This window comes from Nothoprocta perdicaria, unplaced genomic scaffold (assembly GCF_003342845.1).
Source record: "Nothoprocta perdicaria isolate Ctin4 unplaced genomic scaffold, notPer1 scaffold_215, whole genome shotgun sequence".
In the NCBI taxonomy this organism is placed as follows: Eukaryota; Metazoa; Chordata; class Aves; order Tinamiformes; family Tinamidae; genus Nothoprocta; species Nothoprocta perdicaria.
Genome location: NW_020455371.1, coordinates 838,277 through 857,424, shown reverse-complemented (window position 1 = coordinate 857,424; position 19,148 = coordinate 838,277). Strand labels below are relative to the sequence as shown.

Genomic DNA, 19,148 nt, shown 5'->3' with positions numbered 1-19,148 from the left:
TCAAACAGCTCATGTTTACTTCACAGGCCAATGCTAATCTCCAACTAATACCATTAATGAATCACATTGCACTAATTCTAAAACTGGTAGCATTTTAAAGAAGGCAAAAATGCATCCGAAACAGCAAATAGGAGTCTTATTTCCTTTTTGTTCCTTTTAGGAGCTGAATATTTATGAGTATTTGCTTTAGCATAATGGTGTCACTGTGGGCACTAGCGGTGGGTGTCACTAGTTGGACACTTCTGTTCAGTCTTAACACGTAGTATTAGAGAGAAATAAAGACTCCTAGCTCTACACAGCTGAGGTGCTATAACTCACTACTCTTATTTATTACGGTGCTGTAACTCACTACTCTTATTTATTACACTTGCTCAACTCAAACTACAGGCAAAGTCTCCTTTTAGTGCAAACCAGTAACAAAGTCATTTTCCTGCCCATTCCCCTCCCTCCCTCCTTTTTTCTTCTCCTTGTGGAGCAATACCACGTCGGTCTTTGGCTTCCTGTGCATTTCTGTTATTCTTTGAGGTGTTGGTTTCACTCTTGCTCTCAGCCCTGAAGCCCTTCACCTCCAAGCACTCCTCAGGAGGGGACTTGGTGGGTTTGCTCGAGCCTCTCGCAAAGCTGGAGGGCACTTTGTTGTTGTTGTTGAGTATTCTTTAACCTCCACATGTTTAATTTGTTTTCAGAAGAACAAATCTCAAGGACTTGTATTAAAATATATATATATAAAATACTTGTCTTCATACTACTTCAACACAGAGAAATATATAAATGAACATACTTAGACACTACTAAAAAAGCTACCTCAAAATCAAGGATAAGTTTATTCACGTACATTGAATGACAAGGCTTATATAGAGTGCAACTACTACTCTTAACTATAAATCACCTATGAAAAATCACATTTGTCACTAGAGATGTTGGGATTTAGAGCAACTAAAGGCACATGTGTCCCCAAATGCACGTATTATATAAAAATGGGCACTAGGAGAGCTAGAGAAAATGCTTCAGTTCTCTGATGAAGATGAAACTGTACTCCCCAACATGATCTGATGCTCTGTTGGGGGAACAGGCAAAGAAAACTATTCTGTTCATTCTGTTCTGAAACTAAAAACAAGCATGCAGACATTTACTCAGTTGTATGAGCAGCATTAATTCAGAACCCCAACCCTTGCCAAACTCTCTAATACAAAACCATCATCTCTAAAGCAAAAAAAAAAGCAAGCTGCTTGGATAGCATCAAATGGTAATGCCAGGCAAAAATAGTGACTTGTGGAACAGAAAATAAAAAGTGTTATTTGAACTACGGAATTGTCTATTTGAACATTCCTTTAGCCTCTCCTACACCAGTCAAGCTCTTGAGAGAAACACTTCACAAATGGAAATGAAAAATCAGCAATTTGACTGCCTTCAAAGATGACTCATAGCTTTTTTTTTTTTTTAATTGGCACTTTGCTGGATGAGAATGGATTGGATCAAGGGTTTTTTTTTTTTTTTTTTTTAATTGGGTTGTAACTATGAAGCCATTACAGCTTGTCATTCATGACTAAATTCTTGTTGCATATTCCTATAAAGTTGCATATTCCTATAAAGTGCTAATTCTTATGATTGGATAGTAGCGTTTACAGAATTACATCACTCTACAGCAAATGTTCCTGAACACTCACCTGCCCAGGGAAAAAAAAAAAAAAAAAAAAAAAAAAATGCAGAAGAGGAACAAATGAGAAATGAGATAAACAAGAATCTTCTTTGAAATTTGATTCTTTTTTGTATCTCAAAGACGAGATACACAGAATGAAAAAACACCACCATTTTGGACTTTTAAGATGGAATCTATCAAATTTAATCAGCATTTGTTTTAAAAAGTAGGGCTCACAGGAAAAAAAAAGCTTTATCGGAGCTAAATATTATTACATAAGATATATATGCTTCACCTGAACATGTCATGGGTGCTGACACATTTTCTCATAATTCAGAGCCCCCCTTACTTACCTTATCATTTTTTTTCACAGATTTCTTCTTTTTAGGATTATCCTTCCAGAGAGATTCTACAGCAATATATCCCTGTAGACTCCAGTCATACAGCTGCGTACCAGCAACCTTTGAAAGAAAAGGTACCAAAAAACATGAATTTAACAAGCATCTGAGAAATAATAGCTTGCTTGTTGTTCAAGTGGAAGAGATTCCAAAGGGTCAGAGCTTCGGGCAAGGATGTTTTAGGGAGACACACATGCTGTTCAAGCTCTGTGTGTACAGAGCATCTGGAAAGAAACAAAAACGTCACACCGCTAAGTAGAAAAGTTACCTGCTTTAGCAACTTGCTAAAAGCTGCTCAGATAACACATTAAAGAACTGCTCAAATAATACATTAAAGTATATTTGTATAAAAAATGGGTGGATAGAGGAAGCTGCATGAAAGGAATCTTGTATTGATAATTTTCATTCTGCAGATTTAACATATTTACCTTCTTTTGTTTTTCTTAATTTGACCTTACTGCCATCCTAGAAATTTTGTTTTGTTTTCTGTTAAAACATTAAGGCTACTCCCTGGCTTGTGTGCTGCTCGGAAGCGAGACCCAGTGTGGGCAGGCACACACGGCACTCAGCTCCCTCCTGAGTTTCTGCCACCTCCACCACCTTCTCGCTGCTCAGAGATCCCCTGAGCCAGGGGTGGTTTCTGTGCAGTAACTCCCCACATGTTTCTCTCATACGGAGTTGAGCAGCCTCCCCATGAGCCCCTGTATCTTTTAGCATCCCCAACACCCTGTGTCAAGGAGCTCCACGCATATCCTGGGATGAGCCACTTGCCTTTGCAGGCTGGGCACACGGGCCTGGGCTCGTTGTGCAGAGCTGCAATGGAAGCGTTTGCGGGCGGAGAGCGGGGGGCACCTCTGCACAAGCGGAGCAGGCAGAGCTCCTGCCTGGCACCGCTCCTTTAGTGCTGCATCAGATGGCAGCAAGAGGGGGAATACTCGGCTATACAGAGAGCAGAGAGACTGCAACAGGGCGGCTCTTGGCAGTGGATTCGAGATCAACAAGGTGGCTCACCCCACATGGCGGACACATCCCGTGGGCTGAGGAAGCCCGTGCTAGACAAGCTGCAAGTTTCAGAGTCAACATTTTATTAAGTCAAGTTCCCTTACCACTTATATGGTCTGATCATTTGCTTTAATTTATACAAACGAAACTGATACTAGCAGTGCAGCAGTAAATTCCTTACAAATTTGGGCTCTATCAGAATAACTATGGAATGGGGTACCCCACACATTTCTTTGCTCTCCAGTTAGAGAATCAATTCCTGAAGACTCCATATGAGCAACACTGAGCTCTGCTACTGTAACTGTAGTTAGTAAGCCACACATTTTAGTTAAAGGAAAAAACAGTCTTCTCCCAGATACATGCATCCTATATTGCACCTTAACTCAGCAAAATGTATTTGCAGTTAACTTCTAGCACTGCAACATAAAGCCATTAATAAGTGTAGCGTGAATAAGATGCTTTATGCTCCTTTAAAGTATGACCAAATTCAACTTTGGCAGCTGAGGGGAACTATACCAATTATTCCACAGCAGAAGGAGAGATAGTAGTGAAATGCTCAAGTGTGGAAGAAAAAAAAAAAAGAACAAAACATGAGGAAAAACTTATGTTCCAAAATCTTCCCTCTACGGGCCTATCAACGTGGATTATAAGCCTCAAGCTCCATTTTCTTTTGGGCTTACAGAAGCTTTTTGAATTGTCAATGAAACATTTCAAAATAACAACTACAGAAGAAAATGCTTCTGATTACAGATTAAAAGCAGAAAAAAAGTAATCTCCCTATGCTTATTTTTTTACTGTTTAAAGGAAAAATGGAGTAACAGGGAGAATAAGGGAGCTAACAACAAAAAAATACTGAGCACATCACTCTCCATAGAGGCTTTCCAACTCTTAGATCTAGCATCCTGACCAAGTCAACAGAACTAAACCCACCCCAATTAAGTTTCAGGCTCAGTGTTTCGCACCAAATCTTTTGTTATAGTCCAACTAAGAACTGTGAATTGATCAAAGTGAAGGCATGCACTTCAAAGTGCTGGTAAAATAAACACGGTATTGTGAAGCTATTAGTAGAAAATCCATAGTTAATGCTGAACTGAGTTTCTTTTAAAAATGTATCATCAGTTTGAACACTACTCAATCACTTCCTCCCTCCTCTGTTCAGAAGACAACAAGAATTTCAATACACACAGAATACAGAAAAGTCTAAGCTCTTCAACACTGATGCTTTTTCCTGCCACTTGCAAAAATTTTCATTCCCTGAAGAGAGTCAACATAATTATTTGTATTTAGAGTATCTAAATCTTGGAATCGTTAAAAAGATCCTAGGCAAGTTCAAGGTATCCCCCTACAGAGTATCTGAGACAACACTGAAATATGTACACTGTGGGTGGTCAAGTGCTGGGTTTGAAGAAGAATTTGGTGGACATCTGAGAAACGTGGCAGGAAGCCTGAGTGCACACAGAGCATATGAGCTGAGATCCATGTGGATTCGAGGCACTTGCCTGGTCTTGTCGTTCTTTCTTGCACAGGAATTGCACTTAAGCAACTCTAAGTTTGTAGGTTCATTATACATCTCTGAAATACAGATGCATGAATGGGAAAGGAGTCCAGTGAGCAGCTGAACTCTAAGCCCATTCCAGATGTGTGTACTACTTTTTTAAAAAACTGTATCCCACAAAAGGCATAAAACTTTGCTCAGAATATTTGTCTTAAAATGGAGTTCCTATGATTTCTCCATAGAATCTTTTTCTCTCTCTGTCAATCCTCCCCAACCTCATTTTCATATGCTCTCAAGGTATTTCACGCTTCTTTAGTATTGTAACTTACCACGTAAGCTGTACTTGCTAACCATGTTTATGCTAATTTTACAATTACTGGAGTTTAGAAACTAAGAATGGAATTCATATTCCTCAAACTGAAGACTCTCCTATGGATTTCAGAAGCAAAAGGAAGTCTCTAAAAGAAATGGAGCATTCAGCCAGTGTTGTTTAGACTGCGTGTCCTTTGACAAAATAACCATCCATTTTATTTTGTTAAGTTCCAGTCATATAGACCGGGCTTTTATAAAAATGGATAATCCATTAATTTCAAGGTAGGAAAAGATAACTCACGAAGTAAAAGACACTTCTCCAAAGAAGCAATATCATCACTGACCTTTGCAATAGCAACGGCTTGCTGCGGATAATACAGGGAGGCACCAATTCCCATGAAACCTGCAGGATACACCACTTTCTTTATTTTTGAACCTGTTTCACAGGAGAAAATACATAGTGGGAATATATATTAGTTGAGAGAACTGAATAGACCTACCCAACTTTTATTTATAATATTTTATTTATCAACACTATTTCACTAAATATAGCTCAATGTATTTTCTGTTTAGGCCTCCTAGTTTCTTAAGGAACACAATTAAACCGAGCAATGTTTTTGGTTTTTCTCACCTTGGGAAAATATTTTTATTAGCACCTTTCCATACTGAAAATTACAATTATTTTTGCTGTGGTAGTACACAAGTAAATTCAACACTGAATAACGAAGTCACATTTAAGAAATACTGAATGAAACTCTACCAACTGATGCTTTTTTTTCCCTAAATTGAAAGGCCAAACTCAGGCAAAGAAATGTTAGGTTACCATTCCTTTGAGAAATCAAGCAGAAGCAAGAGAAGTTTCACACCAAAGAGAAGCCTTTGGAAGTTACGACTCACAAATACTGATTCTTCCACAGCTGCTCTTATGAAGAGGTTGTCTTGACTCAATGTAATAATATGCAAAGAATTTTTAAGTACTTTTCACCTGGGATACTTCAAATTATGCTGAGTGAGTTTTCAATTGGTTAATCTATTTCAATCAAATCTCTATTCAATCAATAATACAAGTTTGAAAATTGAAATGCCTTAAGGAAGGAAATGAAGAGGGAGGAAAAAAAAAAAAAAAAGCAAACTCATCGTCGCAGCTGGTCATAGATGTGTATGTATGCTGTCTGCCAGTGAAAACCTGCAGCACTAATTCAGTTAAGAGGGTATGTTTCAATTTATCCTGTCACAAAAGGAATGGAGAAGGGAGCAGGTACAGCCAAAAAAGCAAAAAGGAATGGAATAAAAGGGAAATAGGTCCCAGGCCATGGAAGAGATGTGCAGCTGTCAGGATTTAGTAGCTCTGCTGGAACTTGGAGCACAGCTTGTTCCATATGCAAAGATATATTTACTTCCAGTAAAGAGATTCTTTTTTTCTGAAGAGGAAAAGCACCTTAGAAGTATGCAGCATTTCCCCAAATACATTCCCAGGACGAGAGGAGAAACTGCTAATGGTAAACTGGAGCGACTTCCATGGAGTGATGTTGCCCATGTCATGAAGGCACCAATCCCAGTCAGAGCTAAGGAAGCCCTGGGGAGTTCCACTGCATCTTTACAGACACATAAATGACCTTCCTTTTCCTTTTTTTTTTTTTATGGAAATGGAAAAATTCTCCTTAGTGACAGTTTATCAGAGCACAACTACAGCATCACTTTAGGAATATTTTTTAAAGGTGAAGAGAGTACTGCCTTCCAGCAGCCTGCTACCTGCCGCAGATACGCATCTGACAGGAGGTTAGGACTATCCCCATATCCATTCCAGTGCAAGGCAATCAGGCTTAAATGAATTCCTTTCACTGGTATCCTAAAATCAAGATGCCTGACTTGAATCCGGATACAATACTTTCTACGTAGCGAGCAGTAATACCTTCAAATGCCATAGCTAAACCTGGAAGAAATTATTTATCTGTATGTTCCAAGAGGGCAACTCAGATTTCCTGTTTGTTCAACACATCTGGAGTCCATTAAAGTATATTTTTACCCAAAGCAAGTCTTCACTAGTATTTAAATTCTACATCTTTTTTTTTCCTCTGGTTTCCCTCAGTTCACTGTATTTCCCTCAATTCACTGTATTAAGAACATCTCACTAGAAACACAAAGTATGTTTCTATAATTTATCATTCTTTAAAACATACATTTCTGTCAAAACATAAACCTATTACTTTTCCTCAACTAGTCTGATGAAATTAGCCTCACATTTAAGCACCACAGATACACTTGTATTTATACAGTATCCAGAGTTCACAAGTAATTTTGCTGGATATTGCTATCTGCAGCAGGTCTGCACCAGGGCACATAATACTTCCAAGCACCCCGTATACACAGCAAATCGTACATGTATCATAGTCTAAGAATCTCTCTAGCCATAATTTATTTCTCCCATTATCAGCAGTGACATATGTGATCAAGAACAAGAGCAATTATAAAGATTTTTAGTCTAAAAAAGTCCTTTCCTACAAAGATGAGATTCTAGTCACAAATACAGGTTCATAATCAATAAATAGTGAATGGACACTATGCACCTTTTAGGTGGGGTTTCTTTATAATGGGATGAGTACTACAGAAACACACTTGGAAAGGTTAAGCCAGATCTCATGTCTCTCAGTTAAAAACTAGGATTAAACAAACAAACACACACAGAGAAGTAATTTACCCCAAATCATGATACAATCTGTTCAATGGCTTCCCACTTACCTCTAGCAAGAAACAATCCAACAATCCCTGCAAAACCGACCACCCCAAGCCTTGGATAAAAGCCAGGAGGGGGATTTTGGAGAAATTCACAGCCCTCTGAAAAGAAGTCAGAACACAGTGCATTAATGTAATGTGAAAGTGTTTCTGTGATAAGGAGCCATCAATACATGCTGGCAGTTGTTACAAGACACAAAGAGTTATCAAAACACATTTAACTATCACGCACATCTTAGAACTGCTGGCATAAAATTCAAAGCCTTTGAGATCTTCCCTAGTGACACATGAATGAAACTGAACATCGTATTGTATTTACCAATTTTCATAGAAGATTTGCCCTCACTTCTGGGCCATCCGTTTTGTTTTGCTCTCTTGCATCTCAATTATATCTTTTTCAAGTTGGGGATAAAAGCCTTTACAAAATAGATTCTTATGTTTATATAATAAAGAAGAACTAGTTTTGATGCAACTTGACAAAAAAACCCCAGATGACAGAACAAAACAAACACACAGCAGAAAGCAAAGATGCCCTCAGATGGGGACTGATGGGGGAATGACCTTCCATAAAGGAGCAGATTAAAAGACTGTTGCATTCAGGGAAAATGTAATTAAAGCTCGGGATCTGAAATGAGTTCCAAAGAGGCAGCTGTTAGCATCCACACTCAGTCCTGAGGAGCCAAAATATGAAAGGATGCTTTCAAAACAAAGACAAGTAAAAATATTCTGAATAACCTCAAAATACTTAGGGGATCCAAGGAGTTAAATCAAAACGAGCAAGTTAAACTGAGCAAAACTAAGACCCAACACAGTAAACAAAAATAAACATCGCAGGTAGATTCAGTTACAGGGCAGAGTCAGGCAAATGCGATTGCATTAGCATGGCTGGGAAGCAATGGTGAGGCTTCTTCACGTCTGTCGTTCTCAGAGGCACTGGATGCCTAGAGCTGCACCCATAGATTCAGGGGTCAGATTTGAAGTATGCATCATAGTGGTTCCCAAAGGAGCTACACACAGAACAACAGCCATACATGCATGAAATAGGAAAGGTGGAATGATGCTTAGTGGGATTTCCTTTAGGGAATATGCTTTTTAGTTGCCTGTAAAAATCTGAAAAACTGACTTACCTTTACCACGCTCAACAGCTTTTTCTAATTTTGGCATAGTTTTAGCATAAAGATCCTAAAGGAAAAAAGAAAAAACAGTAAATAGATATCAATTAAGTAAGAAATACTAGCTACCAAATTGTCACTGAATCAACAAGGAGAAAGATTTTGGGTTCCTGGAAAAAAATAAGTCACGGAAAAATAAATCATGGGAAAAAAATAAAGCCTATAACTTTTTTCTGTGTTTGTTAAAATTTTTTTTTTTCAAACTAGGAAATAAATCTGGGCATTGCTCTATTCTAATACTTATAACCAACCAAGAAACTGAGTAAAACAGAACTATTTTGCAGTTCTATTCAGCACACCAAGATTACTTCCATTTCATCCCTTCACTTGCAGGTTTAGGCCTGCTCAACATAACATTCAGCATCTTCTCAAGATAGTCTTTGAACAGAGATCAAATCTAGTCTCTCCAAATTATTATCTCAGATTTCTCCGTATATGTACATATTGCAAAAAATCTTAGGAAGGCAAAGGAAGAAAATACAGGACTAATAAACTCATTTCTAGCACTTCAGAGGGACATGACTCACTTTGCAAAGTGATAGATCTCCTTTTCCAAGAGATAGTGTCTCAGGGTAACCCAATGGCATTTGTGAGATGATTTAGGAAAAAGATGTGCATATTGTGTCCAAAACAGTTCAGAGGCACTACAGCAACCCCAGGAATCAGCTGTAAGTTTGGGGTTTTTTGTTGGTTTTTTTTTTTTTTTTTGGCTTTGTGGGTGTTTTTTTTTTTTTTTTTTTTTTTTTGGACTGACAGGAAGTAGGGAGCTTAAGGCAGTAGTGGGGGAGAGAAAAATCACACTGCCTTTTCATTAAAGTTGAAATACATCTCAATATGAGCAACTGTTCTAGTTGTACAAAGACAATTTATTCTTTGGGCAGACTGCACAAAAAACTATCCATCAATTAGGGAACAAATTCCTAAACATACATGTCCTGAAGCTAAAGAACAGAATCTTGCTATCACTTGAGCTATATCTATGGGGAATTGAAAGCATTTTTCAGACTACTATGCAGAGACAGGATCTTTCAGAAGAACTTTCATTTCCTCTTCAGCAGTAGGTACTTCACAGAAGTTTGTCACACACACAGTTATCATGTGACAGATAAAACATAGCACTAAATGAGTGACCATATTAAAAGTCAGTGCAAAGACGAACACACTCTAAAAACCCAGAGACACTCTAAAAATCCAGAGGCTAAGTCTGATATTCTCACACAAACCACTCGTATCTACCTATGTGTTTTGAACTGGCTTTCTCTTAGGATTAAGCAATTACTTTTGAAAAAGAAGGTATGTAAATATAGCCAAATCTGATTTCAATATCCTGTGTTATGGCTTTTAATTTGAAAGACAACTGAGACAGACACCTAAAATGTTATCTTTAGCTAGGGGAAAGAAAAAAAAAAATCACATAGTCTCTGACTAGTTAAGCAAGCAAGATGACTCCCAAACCATGAGGTTTACATGACCAAACCATTTCATAAAATGAGTCAGAGAATCACTGCAACGAAATCATCTGTTGTCTGAGCAGAAGAGCTCATCCTACACAAATGACTACCACGTGGACAAAAATGAGGCAAATAAAGCAATAGGCCCAAGCAGGTACATGGGCTCTTCTCAGATTTCACTCCCAGTTAGTTACCACAGGTAACCAAACATCAACGAGCACTTGAAGAGGTCAGAGCACTAGTGATGGGGCAGAACCACCCCTTCACATGCAGGAGCCACAGCCCTGAGCACAAGGTCTGGGCTCCAGGAAGAGCTCCCTGCAGCCCAAGAGCAAGATTCACAGCAGCCAGATGACGAAGTGGAGAATCACAGAAAGGTGCCAAGAACAGAACAGAAGACAGAAGCCATCCACCCTTCTGCTCTTTCAGGCTTAGGAATGTACATAAGAATTACAGGGAGCATGCATTTCTGATTCACATTTATGACTTAGAGGACTATGTCCACAGCATTCCCAAAAAAAAAAAAGTACATACAAATCCATGTTCCTTTCAGGAAACAGGAGTAAGCACATTTTTAAAAGCTAAGACTACCTGATCAGGTATTTCATGTGACATTCTCCCCAGTACAACAGAGTTAAAAGCCTCAAGAGTCACTGGGTAAGAGGAGAGCTATGGCACAGCCCTGTGACCTGGTAACCCGTCACAGATTGCAAAGACATTGCTTTTCCTCTACGCTCCAGAGACTATTTCTGTATTCAGTGACTGGTTACACTACCTTAAATATGCTACCTAATAAAAGTCTTCAGGGATGAGGCCTCTGCACAGTGATGCTCTCTCTGAAGTTTGGAGAACCACATTCCTTCCCTCAACCTTCTGGTTCAGCAAACACTGAATTTCTACACACTTGTGCCCCATCACAGCGGCAGTGAGGACCACTCAGTCTTGTCTCCTCAAAATACCCCACTGGTATTTTACAGAAATCTCTTTGAATGTGCAAAATGCAAAAAACCTTTGCTGCTACCTGAACATCCTTACAAATTCAAAACCTTTCATGATTTTTTAAAGCAATTCTTTCTTTTCCATTCAGGAATGTTTTAATTCTCTATCTAGAAACAAAATCCTGGCTCAGCCTGTATCCCCAAATCACCACCCCATTTAACACAAAACCATTTTACCTGACACCAGGCTGTGTATGGCTCCATCAGATGCCGCAAATGTGAAACCCCTTCTTCCAGTGGCGTTTGTGGCTTTTCCACATATTTAGTCTCACGAGCTGGAGAGGAGTAGAGCGACAGCTGTGAATATTAGCAAACAAGAGGTTAAAAACAAAGGTGTAATGATGCACAGAGGTCTTCAGGACAATATGTCTCTAACCAGAGAACACGATGCTTACTACCTGAACGAAGCATAATAAAAATTCAAGCACCGCTGTGAGACAACTATCAGGAGCAAAGTTTAATGACACATTATGATCAAGATGACTTCTAATTGCTACGCAATTCATCCAAAGTAGCTGCTACATGATCTAAATCACAGGCTATAAATTAACGTTAAACTAGTTTCATAAAAACTCAAGACATAATTGCAAGAAATGTTTCTAGTCTTAATCAGTACTTCTGGTTCCCAGCTAACATACTAGAACTTTAAAATCACAATCAATCATTTCTTATATTTTCACAAGCCATTATCAGAGAGTCCTAGTAGTTACATATTCAGGACAAATGGGGCTGTTTGTTACTGAACTACATCCCAGTCCTTTAGCTTGTTTAATTGTACTGCCTCCCAGTGCTGCAGTCATTAACCACGGCAGCAGCTGAGAGCATTAACAGCCCCAAAAGGATGATACGAACAAACAGGAACTGTAACAGCCACCTAAAGAGCAACGGGCATCTTCACATGATAAATACTAAAACACCATATTAGGAGCTTGACACACAATGTACTTATCGCAATTACCTGAGCACATTTAAGATTGTAGTATTCAAAAAAAAAAAAAAAAAGAGTATACCTAAGTACATTATTGAAATGGAACAGAATAAAGATAGATAAAAATAGAAAGACCGCTGATTATTTTTATACTAGTGTTTAGTACAAGTTTTATACTGTATTTTGTAGTACACTGTAAACTAATGTCCATGTCCAAAGTGCACTCTTTCAAGGTAAATTGGAAACAATTATCTATGATAGTAAAAAAAGTCATTAACCTTAAACAAAGATATACTGCCATGAACATAAAAAAAAAAAAATCATAACTTGTGCAGTTGGATTCCCATAATATTTTATTTTAAAGAAGTAATTTTGAACCTCATTTATCTAGGAAATGCAGCTACCTTTGGCACTCCTAATCACAATGAGTTGCCCTCTAAGCAGTTTTGATCCTGTTAGATAAGCTGCCGGTCCAGCGTGGCACACGGCGAGAAGCCTCAGAGAGAAGGACATCTCCGTGCGCCGGACGAGGCCGGGCAGCGCAGCCAGGGAGAGCGGAGAGCAGCGGGCAGGCCCAGGCCGGGCCTCACCACCCACTCACGCAGGGCATGCACAGACCCAGGCTCCTGCTCTTCCCACACTAGACAAGTGAACTGCTCGTGCAGATATATCCAAAAGACTGCAGAAAAATAAGCTTCATATTTGCATGAAACAACAGGTTAAAAATTAGGGCTAAAATTGGGCTAAAATGCTTTTTAAAGTATTTAAGAATTTTAAAAGTATTTTAAAAGTACTTTCAAATAGCCATAAATTCTCACAGCTATAGGGCTGTATTAAGTTATAAACTACAAAACACATCTCTTTGATATTTGCATCTGTTAGAAGTATACATCACGATAAGAAATTACTGGGCTCCCTGGGACAAGAGGGATGTGGAGCTGCTGGAGAGAGTCCAGCGCAGGGCTACCAGGATGATCAGGGGCCTGGAACATCTGCCCTGTGAGCAAAGGCTGAGAGAGCTGGGCCTGTTCAGCCTGGAGAAGAGGAGGCTGAGGGGGGACCTGATCAGTGTCTATAAATACCTCAAGGGAGGCAGTGAGGAGGAGGGGGCGGCCTCTTTTCAGCGGTGGCCAGCGACAGGACTAGAGGAAACGGCCACAAACTGAGGCACCAGAAGTTCCGCAGGAACTTAAGGAAAAATTTCCTGAAAGTGAGGGTGACAGAGCACTGGAACAGGCTGCCCAGGGAGGTTGTGGAGTATCCTCCTCTGGAGATGTGGCCCGTGCTCTGGGTGTCCCTGAGTGCGCAGGGGGGTTGGACTAGATCTCTAGAGGTCCCTTCCAACCTTAAGCATTCTATGACTCTACGATTCTACAGTGAAGTTTGAGATAGGGCAGTGTATTTTACAATTACAATAGTAATATAGCCTGGATATTTGAAACCTCTTAATGAAAGAGTTGAGGGACAAGTTTAAAATATCATTATTTTCATACATGGTGCTACCCAAGTTCTAATGCCACAGAGAAAGGAAAATTGACGTAATTCTCTGTGGAGGCAGTATAGCCTATAGGTTTTAATAGTTAAAGTGTTACCAGCCAAGGAATTTTATTTCTCAGATAGAGAATAAATTATTGCGCTTTTAGAAATAGAAGCTTCTGCTTTTGCTGTTTCACTTGAGAACATAAATGAAATTTTAACAGAACTTGACAACAGTATTTGTCATAAAAATATAAGACATTATCTGCATAAAAAGTAAAGCAAATACTCTTGCGGATTTGAAACATGACTTTAAGTAAACCTGTAAAAGTGAAAAGAATTTCTGAATGAAGAACAGAAAGCTTTAATGTACGAAAAAGATGTTGCATGTGAGCAAGCCTGACACTGTCAAGCAGAGGTCATCAGATGCAATTACCTGACTGATTCCTCTGTTACTGTAAATAGAGAAACAAGTTGAAACACAAGTATAGAAAGGTAACATGTACCCAAACACACTGCTTTTCAAGACATATTTGGGCTTTCAGAATTCTGCAAATATTTCTCCACAGGTAGAAGAGCACTGGGCTCTAACCATACTTACATCATCAATTTTCAGCAACTCCTTTTTGGAAGTTTCCTTCTCTGAAGAGGAAGCATAAACCTGGATGGAGAGCAAGCCCAGGCTGACAGGGGTGGCCCCCAGCCGGATGACCTGGAAACATCATGAGAGGACATGTAAGTTACAAGTTCAAACAGGAGTGAACTATGTTTGAATACATCCCAGACAGACAATATTTATGCTGCAGTGGTAAGTGATAAATTAAGATGATTTGAAGTCAGGAGAAAGGAAGGTCAGCAATACTCAACCTAACAATCTTTAGTGCTCAAATGACAGCACACATTTTTTTTTTCAGAAGAAAAATAAAGCCTAAGACTTTTATGAAAGTCCATAATGTATTTATTTTCTGCAGCCAATACAAAAAAAACATCATCTTATTTCTAGCTGTTGTCTACTCTAGATGTAGGTGAGCAGAAAAAAGGTCTATGGTTGAAAAGTATCAGTTCATAATCAGTGACTTTTAAAACTTTCAGGATGGTCTCCTACTTTTATGCAAGCCAGGAATTACAGCACTGCCTGCACCATGATGGACACTTGAATGCCTCTGCTTTTGAACACTCTTCTTGAATGCCTCAGATTCAGCCACACAATACAATCACCATGCAGAAAGTGACTATATTTTTCCTATATTCAAAATCTGTTAAGAAATACAATTTAACCTAAGAAACTGCCTTAACTCCCCACCCCACCCCAAAAAAAACAGGTGCATGGATAATCAAGAACACACAGAAAGACTTCCAACAAATACTTATCCTCATTAACAGCAAATGCTTAATCCAGCAAGGCAGTTAAAATAGGAGACCTTTCAATATCTCGTCTTCATGTTACTAACCTGACAACCTTATCTTGGTTTCTTGGTTGTACAGCGCTTCTATAGCCTGCTTTTTTCTTCCCCCCCCCCCCCTTTTTTTTTTTTTTTTTTTTGCACCATGTTACATCACGAGCAAAGGTAACGGCTTGCAGCTGCCAAGCTGGAGGTGTCCATGGATCCATCTCATGGGGGAAGTCCTGCTGCTCCCCTTGCCCATACCTTGGTGGCCGGAGGGTTTCCCTGTGAGGCAACTCGCCTCACTAATCTGGCAAAGATTAATCCTGCAGAAGAAGTGGAGAGCTTTTTGTGGCGTTGACAAATTGAACCTATTTACAAAACAGTCTGATGAGCACCAGAGGAATGCACTGTGGTCAGGGAAGATGGGACAAAGAAGAAGCCAGCAAGACCTCTTCCTCTCCAAGGATAGCACAGACAGTGGATACTAAGGAGAGTGACCTAACACCTCGTGAAATGAGTTAAATCAATGCATCTTTCATGCTGTTGCAACGACTGACCCGGCAATAGGATTAGTCTGGAAGTTTATCTCTGCCCACTGCAGAACTGTTACAAAGTACCCTTAAACTTACCCAAACTGCTTGTTTTTATGTAATATAGATCTGTATCTGCAACTCAAATTCCATCCCTTTCTTTGAAGACTGACTATTAAACAACAAATGAAGCCAAGAGATTCTACAAACTCAAAACAAGAATATATAGTTATCGGACTTCTTCATGTGCAAGGAAACAGCACGCAAGATTTAGGCCGACATGGATGGCTTTTTCCAGAAAGATGCAAGGGATCCAATGGACCAAAAGGGATGGAAAAACTTGCTTAAAACAGAAGTCTTTCCATACTTGCACTTACAGAGTCATTATTACAACAATATAACGAAACACCACAATGTTTCACAGTTAAGGAAAGGCATGAACAATCTTTAATGTTTGCTTAAACAAAGTTTTTCATACACTTTCATTAGCCAAGACCAACACATGAATGTCACTAACCATTATTAACTGCAGGATATACTTCCTCATTCGCTCCTATTTCACTGCAAAACTGTTCTTTCACTGAAAAGGCAAAATTCTGAAATGCATTTTCATTCTGATAATGTTTTCAGTAAAACATTACTTGCTGAAATTTTTCTGTTAAAAATAAAACATGCCTAATAAAGGCAACAATATACTCATCTATTCCACTTGCTTTCCTCAAAGCTGCATTTATTTAAACTACACCATTATCTGAAGTACCACACTGAGTTTCAAGTGATCCTAAATTTCAAATAACTCTAATAAGCTAAGAATAACTGTGCTACAAAAACTATGACACATCTATATATATACTACACATGAAAGATATACTACACTATATACTACACATGAAAGATTTAAGCAATAGAGAAGGCTTTTGAAAGAAGCTTCTCTCAGCTTCAGTCACTCAAAGGCAATAACTGAATAGGGCAAACATCTCTCATTTATGTATTTTTTTTATATATATATATATATATACACATATACACACGCACACGTACATGCACACAATTTTTACAACGTCAATTTAATGTTTTAACAGGAGTCCTTCATATAAAAAGAAACCTATAAAAACCAACAAGAGTAACATCTTTTGGAAAATACTACATTAATTAAATGTAATTCATAACTGATCTCCTCCACTTATGAAAAATAACCCCGAGCCTACTGCACTGAACAGCAAGTGTGGCTTTTGGCTTCTGTTTACATGATTTTCTAGTACCATAAATGGCATTAAATGTCACCAACCAAAGTCATAAAATCCAAGTGCCTTAAACATGAATGCTTTATGTAAATATGCACATATGTCTCAAGCATGCTGACAATGGAGCATAGGAATGGCATCACCTTGGTGTCCCAAACAGTCATCAGTGATCACAAGGCTACTCGCACAGAAAACTACTCATACTATCATAATACTGAAATGCATATGCTTTCCAGGAGTTGTGTATTTACAATTTTAAGAACAAAATGGAATTAACAAGTGCAAGAGGAATATCTGTTAAGTGCATTGCTCAAATGAAACCCCTACTGCGGTTTACAGGAAAGAATAATCAGTACTATATACACACAATAAAATACTTATTCTGTAGAATGAAAGACTAACTGTTCTATTTTCCATTTCCAAAATTTACTTGGGGGTTTCATTTCTTTATTCTGCTTTAATATTTATATTACAACAAATGTTTTAGTAAAACATTTTGGTGGAGCTGGATTGTCAAATGGACTCAGATTTAGATGTAGTCAGTTGATAACAAAAACTACTGTAGATACTCGCGTTAGACAATGTTTTATATTTTAACTTAAAAAAGTTTCTTACTTTTTCTAACTGTTCAATTTTTATCTGTGCTAGATCACTCACAGACAAACTATACTAAAATTGGTAGGAAAAATCTCATGTCTCATTCTCGAAGTTTTAAAATCACAATTTTTTAAAAAAAACTATAAATGTATATATGAAAAAAATCTGTTAGCTCTCAATATGAGCATGCAATAGTAATAATAATACAAGTAAAAGATTAAGTAGCACTTGGGTTATTTTTTCTCATGCTTGTTTTCTTAAGTTCACTGTCTAAACTCGGGTAGAAGAGTAAAAGGAAGGAAGTCTTAAATTACACTTTTGTGAAGGGTCATATTTGCCCTAACGTAAGAAGCAGCTGCATTTTCTCTTCCCTGTTTCCTCATGTCTACCAACACTTAACAAAATACACATGCACCCTTGGGCACTCCTTTTCCTGAACCACAAATACCAAGAACAAGAAGCCACCTTCCCCACTCTTAGTAGCAGAAAACAGGCTGCTCTTAAGCACTCGAGTTTGCCCACCCGTAACAGCTGTAGAAGAATAGTAATATTTGCACAGGACACAAAACCCTACAATCGATCTCAAATATATACACAAGCTTAATGCAAACTGAAAAAGAATTTTAGAAAAGAAAGCAACATGTGAGCAGAATTTCTATTTACTGGACTGTAACTTAGATTGAAGTTACAAAATCTAAAATCAGAAAAAAAAACCCTTTTGTTTTTGTGCTTTTCAATGTTCCTGATTTTTTTTCTTACAATGTATTATCTTTCTATATCTCTTCTTTCTTTCTTTCTTTCTTTCTTTCTTTCTGTTTCTATCTAAAACAGGAATTCTGTCTAAGAGGACATGGGAACACTGGGACGGGACGCCCGTCACTGGGACGGGTGCGCTCCCTTTAGTGCAGAACCAGCAACACCTGAGACCTCCCAAGCGTTCCGAGGACAAACCCTTACGTAACCCGCCACCGGCCTCAGCAGGCTGGGGCTCCTGCTATCCGAGACGAGCCCCTGGGGCAGCCAAGCTGCGCTGGGATTTAACTCCGCATCACGGACGTTGCTGGATTTGGAGATGTGCAGACTTCGCTGACAACCTCCATAAAAACTACAAAAAGACAAATTCTTAGGACAGGGACTTCCCCAGCTATGCGAATCCACACTCGGGGCAATGGGAGATCAGCACTGCACGCTGCCGGGGCTAACGCAGACCCAGCCTTTAACAAGAGAAGGGGGCGGCGGGAGCCACAGCCGGTGGCCGGGCCCCCCGCGGCCCCCCCCAGCCCAGCGCGGGCCCGGCCTCGCCGCAGCCGCTCCGGGGGCGCCCCCTGCCGGCCGCTACCTCCTCCCCCGCCCGCGGCCCCGCGTAACGGCCGCGTAACGGCCGCGCGGGCGGGAATGGGGGAGGGGGGCTCCTCACCTGGAACATCGCGGAACCGGCGCGGGCTGGCGGGGGCGCCGGCCGCGTCGCTGCGCTGGTGACGTCGTCGAGCTCGCGCCGCTACGGAGCGCCGCGAGGGCCCGGCGCCCTGTGCGCGCGTCCCGGCAACGCGGCGGGGCGGGGCCCGGCCATGGCGGCGGCGGCCATGGCGGCGGCGACCACCATCCAGCGCGGCTGGCGGCGCTACGTGCGGATGCGGCTCTTCAGGCTGCTCACACGCGCCCTGCGCGCCGCGGTACAGCCCCGGCGGCCGTTAGCGCCCCTCGGGGGCCGTTGGCACTCCGCCCCCCTGCCGGCCGTTAGCGCCCCCCGCCGGCGGCCGTTAGCGCCCCCTGCCGGCCGTTAGC

At 40.0% G+C, this 19,148-nt stretch overlaps 2 protein-coding genes across 3 annotated transcripts in view; one reads left to right on the top strand and one right to left on the bottom strand.

The window, feature by feature from the left end:
- Window positions 1-18,804, bottom strand: part of APOO (apolipoprotein O) — a 30,338-nt gene extending 11,534 nt beyond the window's left edge. For both annotated transcript variants that reach the window (XM_026038683.1, XM_026038682.1), the window contains exons 1-7: window positions 18,781-18,804; window positions 14,206-14,316; window positions 11,378-11,497; window positions 8,707-8,761; window positions 7,586-7,681; window positions 5,191-5,282; window positions 1,993-2,100 (exon numbers count right to left, since the gene is read on the bottom strand). In XM_026038683.1, coding sequence (XP_025894468.1) covers window positions 1,993-2,100; window positions 5,191-5,282; window positions 7,586-7,681; window positions 8,707-8,761; window positions 11,378-11,497; window positions 14,206-14,316; window positions 18,781-18,789 — 591 coding nt within the window. In that variant the 5' untranslated portion in view covers window positions 18,790-18,804. The remainder of the gene's footprint in view (window positions 1-1,992; window positions 2,101-5,190; window positions 5,283-7,585; window positions 7,682-8,706; window positions 8,762-11,377; window positions 11,498-14,205; window positions 14,317-18,780) is intronic.
- A 127-nt stretch (window positions 18,805-18,931) lies between these two features.
- Window positions 18,932-19,148, top strand: part of CUNHXorf58 (chromosome unknown CXorf58 homolog) — an 8,567-nt gene continuing 8,350 nt past the window's right edge. The window contains exon 1 of the mRNA XM_026038668.1: window positions 18,932-19,036. Within this exon, the coding sequence (XP_025894453.1) occupies window positions 18,932-19,036 (105 nt within the window). The remainder of the gene's footprint in view (window positions 19,037-19,148) is intronic.